At 36.2% G+C, this 14,539-nt stretch overlaps 1 protein-coding gene across 2 annotated transcripts in view; it reads left to right on the top strand.

Annotated features, from left to right (window-relative positions):
* mapkbp1 (mitogen-activated protein kinase binding protein 1) overlaps positions 1-14,539 on the top strand; it is a 119,810-nt gene that overhangs the window by 31,242 nt on the left and 74,029 nt on the right. For both annotated transcript variants that reach the window (XM_056477701.1, XM_056477700.1), the window contains exon 3: positions 13,485-13,547. In XM_056477701.1, the coding sequence (XP_056333676.1) occupies positions 13,485-13,547 (63 nt within the window). The remainder of the gene's footprint in view (positions 1-13,484; positions 13,548-14,539) is intronic.

Raw genomic sequence — 14,539 nt, 5'->3', positions numbered from 1 at the left:
TGTTGATATTGCCCTATTTTAAGAACAGTCTGGGAGGGGCTTTTTTTAACCTCCATTTTTTTTCCCCCAATGTATCTTATTTCCTATTTTTCTATGCTATGACTGACCTGTCTTCCCCTGAAATGTGTGACGTTTGTGTATGGTCGGCGGAGTCCAATTTTGCTGCATGTGGCAGTGTTGTGACAAATACAGGCTCTTATCATATTAGAGATGTATCAAATTTTTATCGGCCGAAAATATGTTATGCCATTTAATGGACCCTTCAGTTTTTGTGTCTTCAGTCATTTTGAGGGTACTCTTTTAAATCTGGAAGCATTAACAACTTGTATCGAAATATATATGGTTATCGTTCAATATGGAAAATAATTATCGAGATTGCATTTTTGCCATATCGCCCAGCCCTAACTTGACTTATCCAAACCTCAGTAAACCTTGAAACCAGTTATCGTCCCATGCCTATTTGTCATTGGAGAGGGTTTTGGTAGCCTAGCATCACTGGAGCGTGTAGTTATTTGTTCGATCTGTGCACTGCTACACTTGACTTGGCTTATTGGATTCCCTGCTAGGTGAGATAATGAGCTGGATCAGCTTTTTCCGGGCACATGTGGGCATTGCAGAGTCTCACAACAACCAACACATGCACATGCTCATTACTGTTGATGTGTTTTACACTGAAAATCACAGTTCATATAAACTTCCTCATTGCAGAGGTTTTGTCATGAAATTCCCTTGAAAAATTATTATAAAAGTCAAATGATATCAGACAGAGGTTCATGTAATTTGGTTTGAAACGCTACAGATTTTCATAGAAATGTTGTTTTTTGGTGGCTGAAACTGTACAGCTGAAGCATTTACTGTAAATAATACTGTGTGAGAGTGTACCATACTGCATAAAATGCAAGGTTGCCAAATTGTTTCGTGTAAATGGCCAAAAACCAAATATCATTGAGAACCATGGGCCAAAAGTAAATATACCAAACTATATTACATTTAAAGTTGCGTAATTTCATAATTTATTTAATAATATTTCAAAATTCATTTTAAATTGCATTAACGAATGCAGTATACCTTTTTAAACGATAACTTATTAATAAAAAATAAACAATTTATAACACTGTGGAGTTGAGGTCAATGCTGAGTGCACTAGTCAAGCAGAATCTGCCTTTTACTTGATTTGTTCAACAAAGTCTCTGTATTGTCGGGTGACAGTATGTACATTTAAACAAAATCTGATTAATTTAGAGTCGAATCATTTAATTTCAGTTAGATTTTAACAATAAATCAAACAAAGGATTTCATTAAATTTGAATTGACAATCTCAAAAGGATTTCCATCATTCTCCCTCTCTTCTCAGATGGGATGGCGGACCAAATCAAAGGTTACCATGGGCCGAGTTTGGGCATCTCTATTACAAGAATCTTCTTGTTGTCTCTGTGCAGCCAATCTTTAGACATATTCAAGTAGATCTCTGAGATTTTAGGATTTCTGCCCTCATATATCCTGTAGTTCTGCTCACCGGTGGAGAAACAACAGTATTATCCTGCTTCAACCCTACAGTGATTGTGCGAAAGAAAGATTTTTCTGCTATGCTAAGAGAACAGACTCCCAGAGGAGATCTGGAGGAGAGTCTGAGTTCAAATGTACTGTGTGCTAGAGGGAACATGCATCTTTTATTACAACCAGGAAAATATTGACTTTAAAAAAGGAAAAGAGAGAGAGAGAGAAAAAAAGGGTTTGAATTGTTATTGATTCTGATGGTGTTTAAAGTTTACTTGGATGCTTGGTAAATATGTGAGTCTTGTCAATGATCCGCATTGATTGTTTTCTGGTTAAGGTTAACCATTTAATCGTCTGGTGTTTAAACTGAAACAAAAGTAATTAAAATAGAATATATGACTCCATAATGCATGTTTATTTTCCTCATTTAAATTATAAAACATGTTTGCAGATTGATATTTTTCTGATCCTGTAACTCTGTGGTTAGTAGTTTTGGAAAATATAAACAGTTTTAATATAACAAATATATAGTTATAGTTAACATATATGTTCTCTGTGGATTTATGCTTTAGGGTGAATGTGTACCTTGGCTCTTGGGGTCAAACAACAATAAATAAGGTCAAGAATCTTGGTGTGATTCTGTAGACAGATCTGAGATTCAGTAGTCATGTCAACGCACTAATTAAATCAGCATACCATCATCTCAAAAACATTGCAAGAATTAGATGCTTTGTTACGAGTGAGGACTTGGAGAAACTTGTTCATGCTTTTATCACCAGCAGAGTAGATTACTCTAATGGACTCCTCACTGACCTTCCCAAAAAGACAGTCAGAAAGTTGCAGCTCATCCAGAACGCTGCGGTCAGGAATCTGACCAAAACCAAAAAAATCCAAGCACATTACACCTGTTCTCAGGTCTTTACACTGGCTCCCAGTTACATTCAGAATTTCTACTTGTCTATAAATCACTACACTGCAAAAAATGCTTTTTTACTTAGGGTTTTTGTCTTGTTTCTAGTCCAAGTATCTAAATATTCTTAAATCCAATGCATTTTATAAACCATCAAAAATAGTGTCTTGTTTTCAGACATATAATCTCAAAATTAAGTGAGTTTTTTTTGTAAAAACAAGCAAAATAATCTGCCAATGGGGTAAGAAAAATAAACTTATTTAAAATTGAAAAAAAGATTGTTTTGTTTACCCCATTGGCAGATTATTTGTCTCATTTTAAGGAAAAACTTACTTAATTTTGACTCGTTATGTTCCTAAAACAAGTCAATATATTTTCCTTGTCTATAAAATTCTTCTTGATTTTAGAATTATTCAAAATTTGGACTAGAAACGAGACAAAAACTCTTAAGTGAGAGGCATTTTTTGCAGTGCAAATGGCCAAGGGCCTCAATACATTACAGATATGCTCACTGAATACAAACCTAACAGATTCTGATCATTAAGATCAAGTAAATTTCAGTCAAAGTGGGGTGAATCGGCCTTCAGCTACTTCGCCTCCCGCTGCTGGAATCATCTTCCAGAAATGAGCAGACGTGCTCCAATATTAAGCACATTCAAATCAAGACTGAACACACATCTGTTTAGCTGTGCCTTTACTGAATGAGCACTGTGCTACATCCGACAGATCACACTATTAATAAATAATCATTTTTATTCTTTATTGTTTTTATTTTCTTACACTTGTTTATTTTATTCCTGTTTATGTAAAGCACTTTGAATTACCATTGTGTATGAAATGTGCTATATAAATAAACTTGCCTTGCTTTGCCTTAAGTTTTTACTGCAAACGTCACATCCATAATGCTGGAATTGCTCAAAAGTAATAACATTACATAAAAAAAATCTTATTTTAATCAACTTAGTTAATAATAAATCGCAATATTTTAGTAAACTAATAAAACAATATAATTTATAAAAATAAAAGCCAATTCAAAATATTGTAAAATGCTATAATTGTCTATAAATAATACAAAAATCACAATGAGGTATTTTCATGCAAGCTTTCGTTTTGAACCAACTCAAACAATGATGTTTATCGTAAATCATCTTATAATATAAGCACTGAATTATTTTTTGAGTTTCCCTTCATATTTTAATAAAAACAACCATTGGTCAGTCCAAAAAGCGCTCGGGTGCTTTTGAGGTTTTATTTTGGAAAAAGGAACCATGTCTCAGGACTTTATTAGGCAGGAGTTCAGTGACTTGGTGTGTGTTAGCTGATTAAATTCAATGTACTCTGGTTATGGTTCGTTTGCTGACTTGATTTAGTTCAACCATGTTTTCCAAGACAAGTGTTGTGGAAAAACTTCATCTTGCTCAACCTACTGGAAAGAAATAGTGCTGTTGGCTTATTTGTGTGACATTTATAGCAGCTAAATATAAAACTGACCTCAATATTTTTACACAGCACACAATAATTCATTAGCTTGCAGCAAACTGCTACAAAAGGGTTCTGAATTTACAGCCACTTGAGGATTACATGAATAAAACTCAAGCAAGGTAGAGCGCATGGTAAAAGACAGTACAACATACAGTTTAAAGATATGTAGATAGCCCTTTGTTGATTAGTTTACTAATGCAGTACATATTTATATTGAATGTTATGTCTGTTAACATTAGTTAATGCCAATACAGGAAATACGTGCTTCAGTCTAAATGTAAACATACATTTGACTGCAGTTTCTAGGTCAAAATGAATGCTACAGGGCAGTACGCCAACAACTTTTTTTTGTTCCTTTTAACATTAATGATATTTACTGGGACACATTGCCAAGGAATAAAAGATTATTTTCATGCAGTTGTTTTGCACAACACCAAATGCATTAAACAACTTGATGTATATGATTTTGTAATCAAAAATATCTGGCTCACCGTCTATTTCCATAATCTGGGGTGGTCAGTTTGTACTGTTTGGTCTTGTACTTGTAATGCAGAGCAAGTCTGGTAAAGCACGGTTCTACAAAAGAGATGAAAGCAATATAAAATCAAGGTAAATCTGCAATGTCGCAGTGCAGTTTTCTTTTACATTTGCTTTTAAAAACACTATTGGTTGGGTTTAGGTCAGTGGTTTGCAAATATGCACAAAGCGCCCTTTAGTGCATTTGTCATCTAAAATGTGCAACAAAATGGTTAACATTTTATTTTGATGGTATTAGTAGACTGCCTGCTTAATATCTGTTGATACTGCTCCTTCAACAGACATTTAACTGACTATAAGAAACATGCAAGTACATGTCGACTTACACTAACCCTAACCCCAACCCTAACAGTCTACTTATAATCTAATGAGAATTAGTTGCCATGTAGATGTAATGTAACTTAATTCAACAAACGGACCATCAAAATAAAGTGTGACCACGAAATATTTTTGGAGCTGCGTAGTTTACTTTTCACAAAAAATGTAAGCTGAGGCATTTATTTCCAACGAGCCTGGGTTGGATAATGCTAGCAATCAAGACGTTTTTTTAAAAGATTGTTTAATAGTTTGCACTACGCTCTTGCGTTGCTTAGTTCTTTGCCTGGTGCATGGGTTGATCTTTTAGCTTATTTTAAGGCTGTGCAGTTAATGGACCCTTTTCACAAGACTATTATGACTCGTTTAATGGTCATTATAATCTTAAATCCTTGAAAGTTTTTAGTATTTTGATTTTAAAAACGTATGAATATTTATATGCATTATTGTCTGTATTATATCATCTTTGCGTCAAATTACAAAAAACAAATGCCCGCTTATGTGAGGTGTTTCTAATGCAGCGTCTCTGTGCCGTGACAGTAGATTTGAAGTTATTCTCTCCTCTTGCTGCGGTTATCAGTCTCGCACTATTTTTTACTTTTTCTGAAAGTCTTGATTACACCAATTGTGGATTTATTTCTTTTATTTTTTCAGCAAATAGAGTTGGTAAAATTATTTGTTGTACTCTCCTATTCACTGCGCTCTAAGTTTACACAGCTTTGACGACTTCTGCTACTGAGAAACCCGGAAATGTGAAAAGGGTTCATTAAAATTTGATTTCACCTTCCAACAATTATGAAAAAAACATTTATTGAGATGAAACGATTATTGCATCATATTCCACCGCTTTTCAAGTAGTCTGCATTCATTCACATGGAAATTAGTGGAAGCATGTAAAGGGATTTTTGCAGCATGGGATATGTTTCATTTATTGACATGAATTGACATGATTTCATTCAATATATGTTTTAAAAAGTACAAAATAGAGAACTTGTGTTGTTCTGTGCACATGCTCAGCCTCAGAAACAAGCAGACCAGAGACCTGTAAATCATCTTTTAGCATAAGGTGAGTGCTTAAAGGTTCAAATACCTGCAAATTCTTGTTTGTTAAGTAATAACTGAACATAAAGAGTTGAGAATGAAACAGCATGTGAAAAGGAAATCATAAACGGATCTGCGTGGCTCTTAGAGAAACATCCTGCTATATTCCTGCTGCCGACTATTTTAATCATTATTAATCAAACACAAAAGGACAAGGACAAAATCGCTCACTCCTCACGACTGAATGACGTTTGTGGCTTTCTTTCAATTCTTCAGCAAACAAAACCACAAACCAAAACCTTCCTCAGTGTGTAAAAAGTGGATTTGTAAAACGTACTTCGATATCCTTTACTCATACTTTGAAAAACCTCTGCAGAAATTTCATAAAATCTGGCTGCTTTGTAAAACATTTGCTAATTTTTAAGTCACTGAGAATTTGACTGTGCTTCAAGAGTGTATGGCGGGTGGTCGCATTTGTAAATGCAAGGTCAGGCGTGTTTGCTGACTGTGCACTGATTCATATCAGCTTATCTTTGTAATGGGATGAGCTGCAGACTCTTACAACAGGCTTGAATAGTCATTGATCTGAGCTCTTTCAATCCCATCAGCACCTCGGCTTATATATATAGTGCAGGAGATCCGCTAATGGTATTACTTGCCAACATCGAAGGTCCACCCCTGGTAGGGCTGCACAATATATCGTTTCAGCATCGATATCGCAATGTGCCAATGTGCAATTGTCACATTGCAGGATCTGCAATGTTGTGTTTGGGTTGTAATTAAACAAAAAGCACAGTTCAGAACACAATTTAACCCTAAAAGAGTGAAAGATTTTTAAGGGATGTGACTATTTAAGATTTCAAGCGAATTTAAACCATATGGGTACTAGAAAATATACAATATGTAAACAAAAAATTAACAAAGATTAACTGTATTTATTATTTCTTTTTTTAAATGCTTTATTTAAAGTTTTTCACATTTTAAAGAACAAACCCCAAACCCAGCCTATGCCAGCAAATAATAATAATAAATGTAAAATTTAAATACATACACTACCTGACAAAGGTCTTGTTGTCGATCCCAGTTGTAAGAGCAACAAATAATAACTTGATTTCTAGTTTATCGTTTGGAAAAGTGGCAGATAGTTTTTTTTTAGATGAATCATCTGTTGAACTGCATCCCAATCATCACATTCTGCAGAAGACCTATTGGAACCTGCATGGACCCAAGATTCTCATAGAATCCTTCAAGTTTGGTGAAGGAAAAATCATGGTTTGGGGTTACATTCAGTATGGGGGTGTGCGAGAGATCTGCAGAGTGGATGTGAACATCAACAGCCTGAGGTATCAAGACATTTGTGTTGCCCATTACATTACAAACCACAGGAGAGGGCAAATTCTACAGCAGGATAGCGCTCCTTTTCATAATTCAGCCTCCACATCAAGTTCCTGAAAGCAAAGAAGGTCAAGGTGCTCCAGGATTGGCCAGCCCAGTCACCAGACAGGAACTTTATTGAGCATGTCTGGGGTAAGATGAAGGAGGAGGCATTGAAGATGAAGCTAAAGAATCTTGATGAACTCTGGGAGTCCTGCAGGAACACTTCCTTTGCCATTTCAGATGACTTTATTAATAAGTGATTTGAGTTATTGCAGAGATGTATGGATGCAGTCCTCCAAGCTCATGGGAGTCATACACAATATTCATTCTTTCTCCACTGCACCATGACTTTATATTCTATACTGGACATTATTTCTGTTAAGTGACAAGACTTTTGTCTAAGTAAAGTCAGACCTTACTGTCCTAATTAAATCATTCAAAATCAAGGCATGATCATATTTTATTTTGGTGAAATAAGCTTAATCTAGAGACCTTTGCCTTTCATATAAGCCACTTTTGATACCAAATCATCAACTAGAAGTCCAGTTATTATTTGTTATTCCTAATAACTAATATTACTGTACAGATACTTAATCATACACCTCCGTGAATAATCCACTCAAGTCCACTCAAACATCTGCATAAATATGCATTACATATACTGCAGATATACACACACAAATAATACATTCATATCGCAAAATATATAGCAGAAAAACTAAATATCGCTATGTCAATTTTTTCCAACATCGTGCAGCCCTAATCTGCGGTTTTCCCTGTCTCTGGCATCAGTGGTTTATGGAGACATGAATAATGTGCTGTTGAAGCATGAGGTCATCTCTCTTCTACGACGTGCTCGTAAAGCATGAATCTGGACGACAGGGAGGCTTTGACTTGACGGATTCCACACACGGCTCTTCCTGTGGTCGAGGGAGACCGAACGCCCGTGTGACTTTGTCTCTCTCATCTCTCCTACTGACATCAGGAGAAAGAGGCTAGCAGTGCTCTGGCTTCTCTTTGTGTGTTTGTGTTGTGTTTGAATTGACCCGTAGAGCTGGACTGCAGCCAGTGAAAGAGACCTTTACTCTAAAGGTGTAGTTTTATTGCGCAGCTGTTTGGTCACTGGTGGTTTATTTAGCATAAAGGACTGTTCACACCACTATAGGTAGTTATTAAGATTATTATACGATGCAGGTTTGTTGGTTGTCATTTTAAATGCAGAAATGAATGGAATCAGAGTGGTTTCTACTTCATGTTAATGATATTATTATTCATTCATTCATTTTCTTTTCGGCTTAGTCCCTTTATTAATCTGGGGTCACCACAGCAGAATGAACCGCCAACTTATCCAGCACGTTTTTACGCAGCGGAAGCCCTTCTAACCGCAACCCATCTCTGGGAAACAACCATACACACTCATTCACACTCATACACAATTTAGCCTATTCAATTCACCTGTACCGCATGTCTTTGGACTGTGGGGGAAACCGGAGCACCCGGAGGAAACCCACGTGAACGTAGGGAGAACATGCAAACTCCTCACAGAAACGCCAACTGACCCACCCGAGGCTCGAACCAACGACCTTCCTGCTGTGAGGCGACAGCACTACCTACTGCGCCATTATTATTCATTTGTTTCTCAAATTAAAAATGGTAGCAGAGTTAAAATTTGGAAAATAACTCTATTCATGGAGAATTTCTGTTGGCAAGAATGCTGTAGCATTGGTTTATATCAATGTGTTATTGAGATGTGATTGAGGATATCTTGTTTATAATTAATAAAACACTTGAATATAAAATCATATTCAATGTCATTAACACTTTTCATGAAGCTTTTTTTTTATGATTAGTTTAAAATTACTAGTTATATATATTATATATACAGGGGAAATTAAACTGAAACGCCTGGTTTTAGACCACAATAATTCATTAGTATGATGTACAACAGTGGTTCTCAAACTGGGGGTCGTGACCCCTGCGGGGGTCGCAGAATAATTTCAAGGGGTCGCGAGAGGGATTTAAAAATTGTGTAATTTTAAGTTATTATAATATATATTTTTCAGTATTACAGGTGAAAGCTAGTATTTTCAGATTCTTTAAAGATATTACTGATTAGTATTTTTTTAAAAAGTGAATGAAACATCATAACTGTGCAGCGAATAACTCGCTAGTTATCAATACAGCACGCATCTGGATGTGAAAACCGGAACCGTCTACTTTGACTAAGCATAAGAGCAAGACCTCATCAGACAAAAGTAGGAAATGTCAGAAATATCAGGATGAATTAGTAAAGTATTTAGGACACCTTCAGGTAGAATGCATCTTTGCACTTGAAATGCAGAGCTCAGGAACAGTTTAAAACAGTTGACATGTCAATTTGCTGCAGTTAACAAATCCCGCAACACTTCTCTTCTTATTGGCTCACTGCTCTAGAACTGAACGCTAATGGATTGGTTAAAATCAGCTGTCAATCTCTCAGTCAATGCCTTCTGCCTTCAGATGACAGGAGTGACAACCGCAAAAATGTAAAGCGCTGAAGATGAGAATGAAAACAACAGTGACATATTTTGTTTTAGAAACCACCTAAAGCTATAAATAATGGCAGATCTGATTACTGATCATGTGGTGAATATTAATCCACCATCTACACTTCTCGAAGAGTGGATAAAAGACTTCCATTGGCTTCAAGTCTGCTATGAAAATAACTAAAGCATTCACTGTAAAGTCTGTGGGACGGCTTTTTCAGGTAACTGTTTGCCACATTTACACATTTTAAGCACGAGAGGTTCTGTTTCATCCCTCATTTAATCGCCAGATGCTGTCAGCCGTGCAAGTGGCAGCTATATGTAAAATTTAACACCACGTACACCATCGCAAAAGGGCTTGCACTGACTAAGATTAAACTAATTTTGCAGCTCATGAAAAGACCGGTATTGCTATTAAAATGACGTATGCAAATAATAAGGTATATGTCAAAAGCATCTGGGCAGACATCACCTGTAAGAACACTGTTATCATTAACAGATTTATTCATGTCAAGCAGTGGCTGCAGGGCTGGTGAGCGGTCCGTCCATGTATCTTTTGGTCACCCGATTATGTAATAAAAATGTATTTTAGTCTGCGCCAATAGCCTAGTGGTTAGTGCGTCGACACATAGCACCCAGGTGCTCGCGGCGACCCGAGTTTGATTCCCAGCTTGAGGTCCTTTGCTGATCCTTCTCCTCTCTCTTCTCCCCACACTTTCCTGTCTGTAAATCTCCACTGTCCTGTTAATAAAGGTGAAAACTCCTAGAAAATAATTATAAAAAAAAAAAAAGTATTTTCTTGTGATAACAGAATTTCGTTGAGACATGTTTTCCTCACTCATGCATATATATTTTTTGCCTGTTAGTTTTGATTAGTGTTGATTTCAAATGCAATAAATAGGTTTATAAAACTTGTTGTAACGGTGCTCATAAATGGTGGGTGCGACTAAATTTTGGCTGGTGCGACTACATTTTTAAAGTTAGGAGCACCAGTGCTACCAAGCAAAAATGTTAATTTAATGTATAGTAAATATAGGTAAAATATTGTGAACAGCTTTAAAGAAGTTATTTTTATTGTTTGTATATGCTTTGGTAGTGGGGGGTCGCAAGTTCTTGATGATCTTACATTGGGGGTCGCTGGCTTAAGTTTGAGAACCACTGATGTACAATACAGCATTAGTTCATCTTGGGAATGATAGATACAAGCACAGTGGCCAGAGGGATTTAGAGTCATTCCTCTTGCAGAATAGTGGCCAGGTCACAACATGATGCTGGTGGAGGAAAACCTTTCCTGACTCTCTACTCCAAAACACCTAAAAGTGGCTCAATAATGTTTAGTCTGGTGACTGTGCAGGCCATGGGAGATGTTGAACTTCACTGTCATGTTCATCAAACCTCCCTATCATCATTTTTTTCTGTGAGTATTGATGCATTACCATCCTGATACACGGCACCGCATTCAGGATATAAAGTTTGAACCGTTGGGTACATATGGTCCTCCAGAATGGTTCGTCCCTGGCAGTGACGCGCCCATCTAGAACAAGCATTGGGCCTAGGGAATGCCATGATATTGCAGCACAAACAATCATGTATGTGTGGATGTTTTGAGGCTTCTCACCGTAACTCTCATGGATGTAGGAAAGACAGTGAAGTTGGACTCATCAGCGAACAATACTTGTTTCATATTGTCCACAGCCCATTAAAACCAACATTTGGCATTAGCACTGGCACGAGTGACCAAAGGTTTGGCTAAAGCAGCCCAGCCATGTATATTGAGCTCCCGATGAACAGTTTTGGTGGAAACAGGAGAGTTGAGCTGGTCAGCTGTGTTTTTATGCTAACCCAAAGTTTTTTTAGATACAATCCGTGTTAGCACCCGGACATCCCTTTCAGACAGCTTCCTCTTATGTCCACAGTTCCTCCACAGTTAGTTTAAAAAGGCATGTCTTAAATGTTGCACTTCAAATGGCTGCTATTGTTATTTCCTACATGTAAATTGGTCAGTATGTAAATTAGGTATTGTCTTTGTTCTTTGATTTGGCAGGTATCGATAAATCTTTCACAGAAATTTCCATGCCTGTTGGCACTTTTTTGGAGTTGCACTCTCACACAAATTTACCTTGTTTGGTAAATCTAGCGCTAATTGTCCGGATAGATTATCAATGACATTTGTTTTGTTTACAAGTGTGCAAGTAGCCAAATAAACTACATTTAGAGATGGAATTGGTCTATAAATGTGTTAAATAATTTGAACCCGCAGCTGCATTGGTAAAGTGAAGCAGATTCAGATGAAATGCATTTGCTGCTTAATTAATTAGGTAAGAAGACCAGTCGTATTAGACATCCTTAGGAAAGGGATTAGGTATCATAAATTTAAAGACCAAAACATTGTAATGCTACTGTAAGGTGTACCCAGATCTACAAGATCAACAATGCCAAAAGGAAAGGAGATCCTTTCCCCCTCTAATAGTCTTAGTGCACTGAGCTGAAAGAGGTTTACTTGTATTGTTTTGTTTGGGTAGTGCATGGCAGGACAGGGTCTTTTTACTTTTCTAAATACTGGTTCAAGCATCTGTCTTTGCATCAGCATTTTACATTTAGTAGAAACTTTGTACTTTTGCAGTGTTTACTTTGTTATTTTTTTCTGTTGACTCCATGAAAAAGCTTGTATTCCTCAAACATGAAGGATTGTGCAGTGGCCATTGACGCGTTTCCTGTGTGTTCTGTTTGTCGCACTGCCTTCCTCTTCTGTCTGCACTGCAGCAGGTCATTTCCCACACCTGAATTTGTCTTTGTAGGAACAACTCTGCTCTATTTCCATAGAAAAGCTTGTTAAAGGCTTGTGTTTGTTTTTCGTTCTTTGAAAAGATTTGAGATTGTTCTTGTATTTGGTAGATGAATGACACAGGGAACGAGTCTCTACTCTGTCACGCAGAGCAGCCATACAACACAGTACCACAAAACCATAGTTCACTGGCACATCAGATGGCTATGGTACTTTGATATATAAGTTATGAAAAGGGGTTTAAAGGCATTCAAACATAAGTGTAATACGGCTATATTGATTATTTTTCCATCCATTAAAACTGTCTTGTTTTATTAATTTATTTATTTCAGAATAAAAAGTGATCTAAATAATACATTTATTATTATTATTTTATTGAAGGCACCCACTAAAATGTTATTTATATAACAATCAAGAATTGGAGTATATAAAAGATCATATTTTAAAACAATAATCATTTGACATATTGAAATACTATATTTAGGAACAATGCAGCCACAATATGAATTGTCATTTAAAAAAATTTATACATCTTCAGTATTTTTTAAGTTCTTCAAACCACTAGGTTTTACCTAATTGTCAGCGAGATGACATAAAATATGTTAAAAATGTAAAGAATTTAACATAAATACAAATATTATATACTGTATAGTTTCATAATGGTGTATTATATTACTGAATGTTTACCAGTAACGCGCATTAATCCAAGGTACTTCAAGAAATACTTTTATCATGGTAACTGATCATTTAACAGACACAGTATATGATGCATTCTACTATTTTGACACATAAAAGCTTATTTACTTTTAGTTTTAGTAGTAGAAAACACTACTCCATGATGAAGTAGTGTAATTGTGTAGTCAAAATCTGAACTGCTAACCTAAAGTTTGTCAATTCCCTGTTAAGTACTCTGATTCTTTAAGGGGCACCATAGTAGAATGTTCATTATGCTAAACAGTGTCTGTTGCATAACATTTAATGACTAACTCTTTCTTATTGTGATTTTTATTTCTAGGTGTGTGGTGGTGCTACTGAACCCTAAGAAGAACAAACAGCATCATATCATCAATAGCTCCCGGTGAGACTTTCATACATTTGTAGTCAAGCACAACATAAACAACTGTTAAATAAAAGCACTAGTACATTAATACCAGTATTTAAAGTGCCCATATAATGCTTTTTTGTTGCCTCTTGATGTATTGTGTACTATATGTTTTTTTATTTTTATTTAATAAGTCACAGTACATGAAAAAGTGTAATATATTTTATGTAAAATTTATTTTTTTTTAAGTGAAAAGAATTGTCAGTAGTTCCAGTTTTACATTCTGGACAAATTTGCATTGGTTAGCAATAGAATCTCACAGAATTATTGGCCCTCAAAAATGATCGTTCTTAGCTGAAAAAAAAACAAACAATTGGTGCAAATATGAGCAGAAAAAAGGCTATGCTGTGCCACATTTTCAGCAGTGTTCAGCAGAATTGGCTTTCATACCAGATGCGAAAAGCACTGTGCAATTAAATCCATTCATTTCGATGACTTGCAAAGGTGGACCAAATAACTTGAGCAACAGAGCGAACTGTCGACTAGCTTACGCACACACAAGATACTTGTATTCAGCTTAAAGGGCCATGGAACCCTCCTGTCTCAGCAGGGTGTTTTCACACCTCTAGTTTTTAAAAAGTCAGGAAAGTGGGTGAGTTTAGCTTTGTTTTGGTGGGAGTGTCGAGTCGCGAAAGGGAAGGGAAAGGTTTGCATGAAAAGGGCAGTTTCAGTTCGAGCATGTGCTGATTTTCACAGCACCAACACAAACACAGACGCAAAAGAGAAAGACTGTGACTACTTTACATGGACATCTGTAATCGAATTATTTGCCAAATTATTAATTTTAACTGTAGTTTGGCCCTTTCACTTTCATTTAGGAACATTTCATGCATGCCCCCTGTGACAAACAAGATATTGGATGCGAGGAACTCCTGGAGAAATATAGTTTTTATGGAATGTTTGATACCACATGCCGTATTGGTGAAAAAACCCTCAGCATTTCTCTGTAACTCGGTAGGTGCAGAGAA

Source organism: Danio aesculapii, chromosome 17 (assembly GCF_903798145.1).
Source record: "Danio aesculapii chromosome 17, fDanAes4.1, whole genome shotgun sequence".
Classification (NCBI taxonomy): domain Eukaryota; kingdom Metazoa; phylum Chordata; class Actinopteri; order Cypriniformes; family Danionidae; genus Danio; species Danio aesculapii.
The sequence above is the reverse complement of the archived record's forward strand: the minus strand, read 5'-3'. Positions and strand labels throughout refer to the sequence as shown.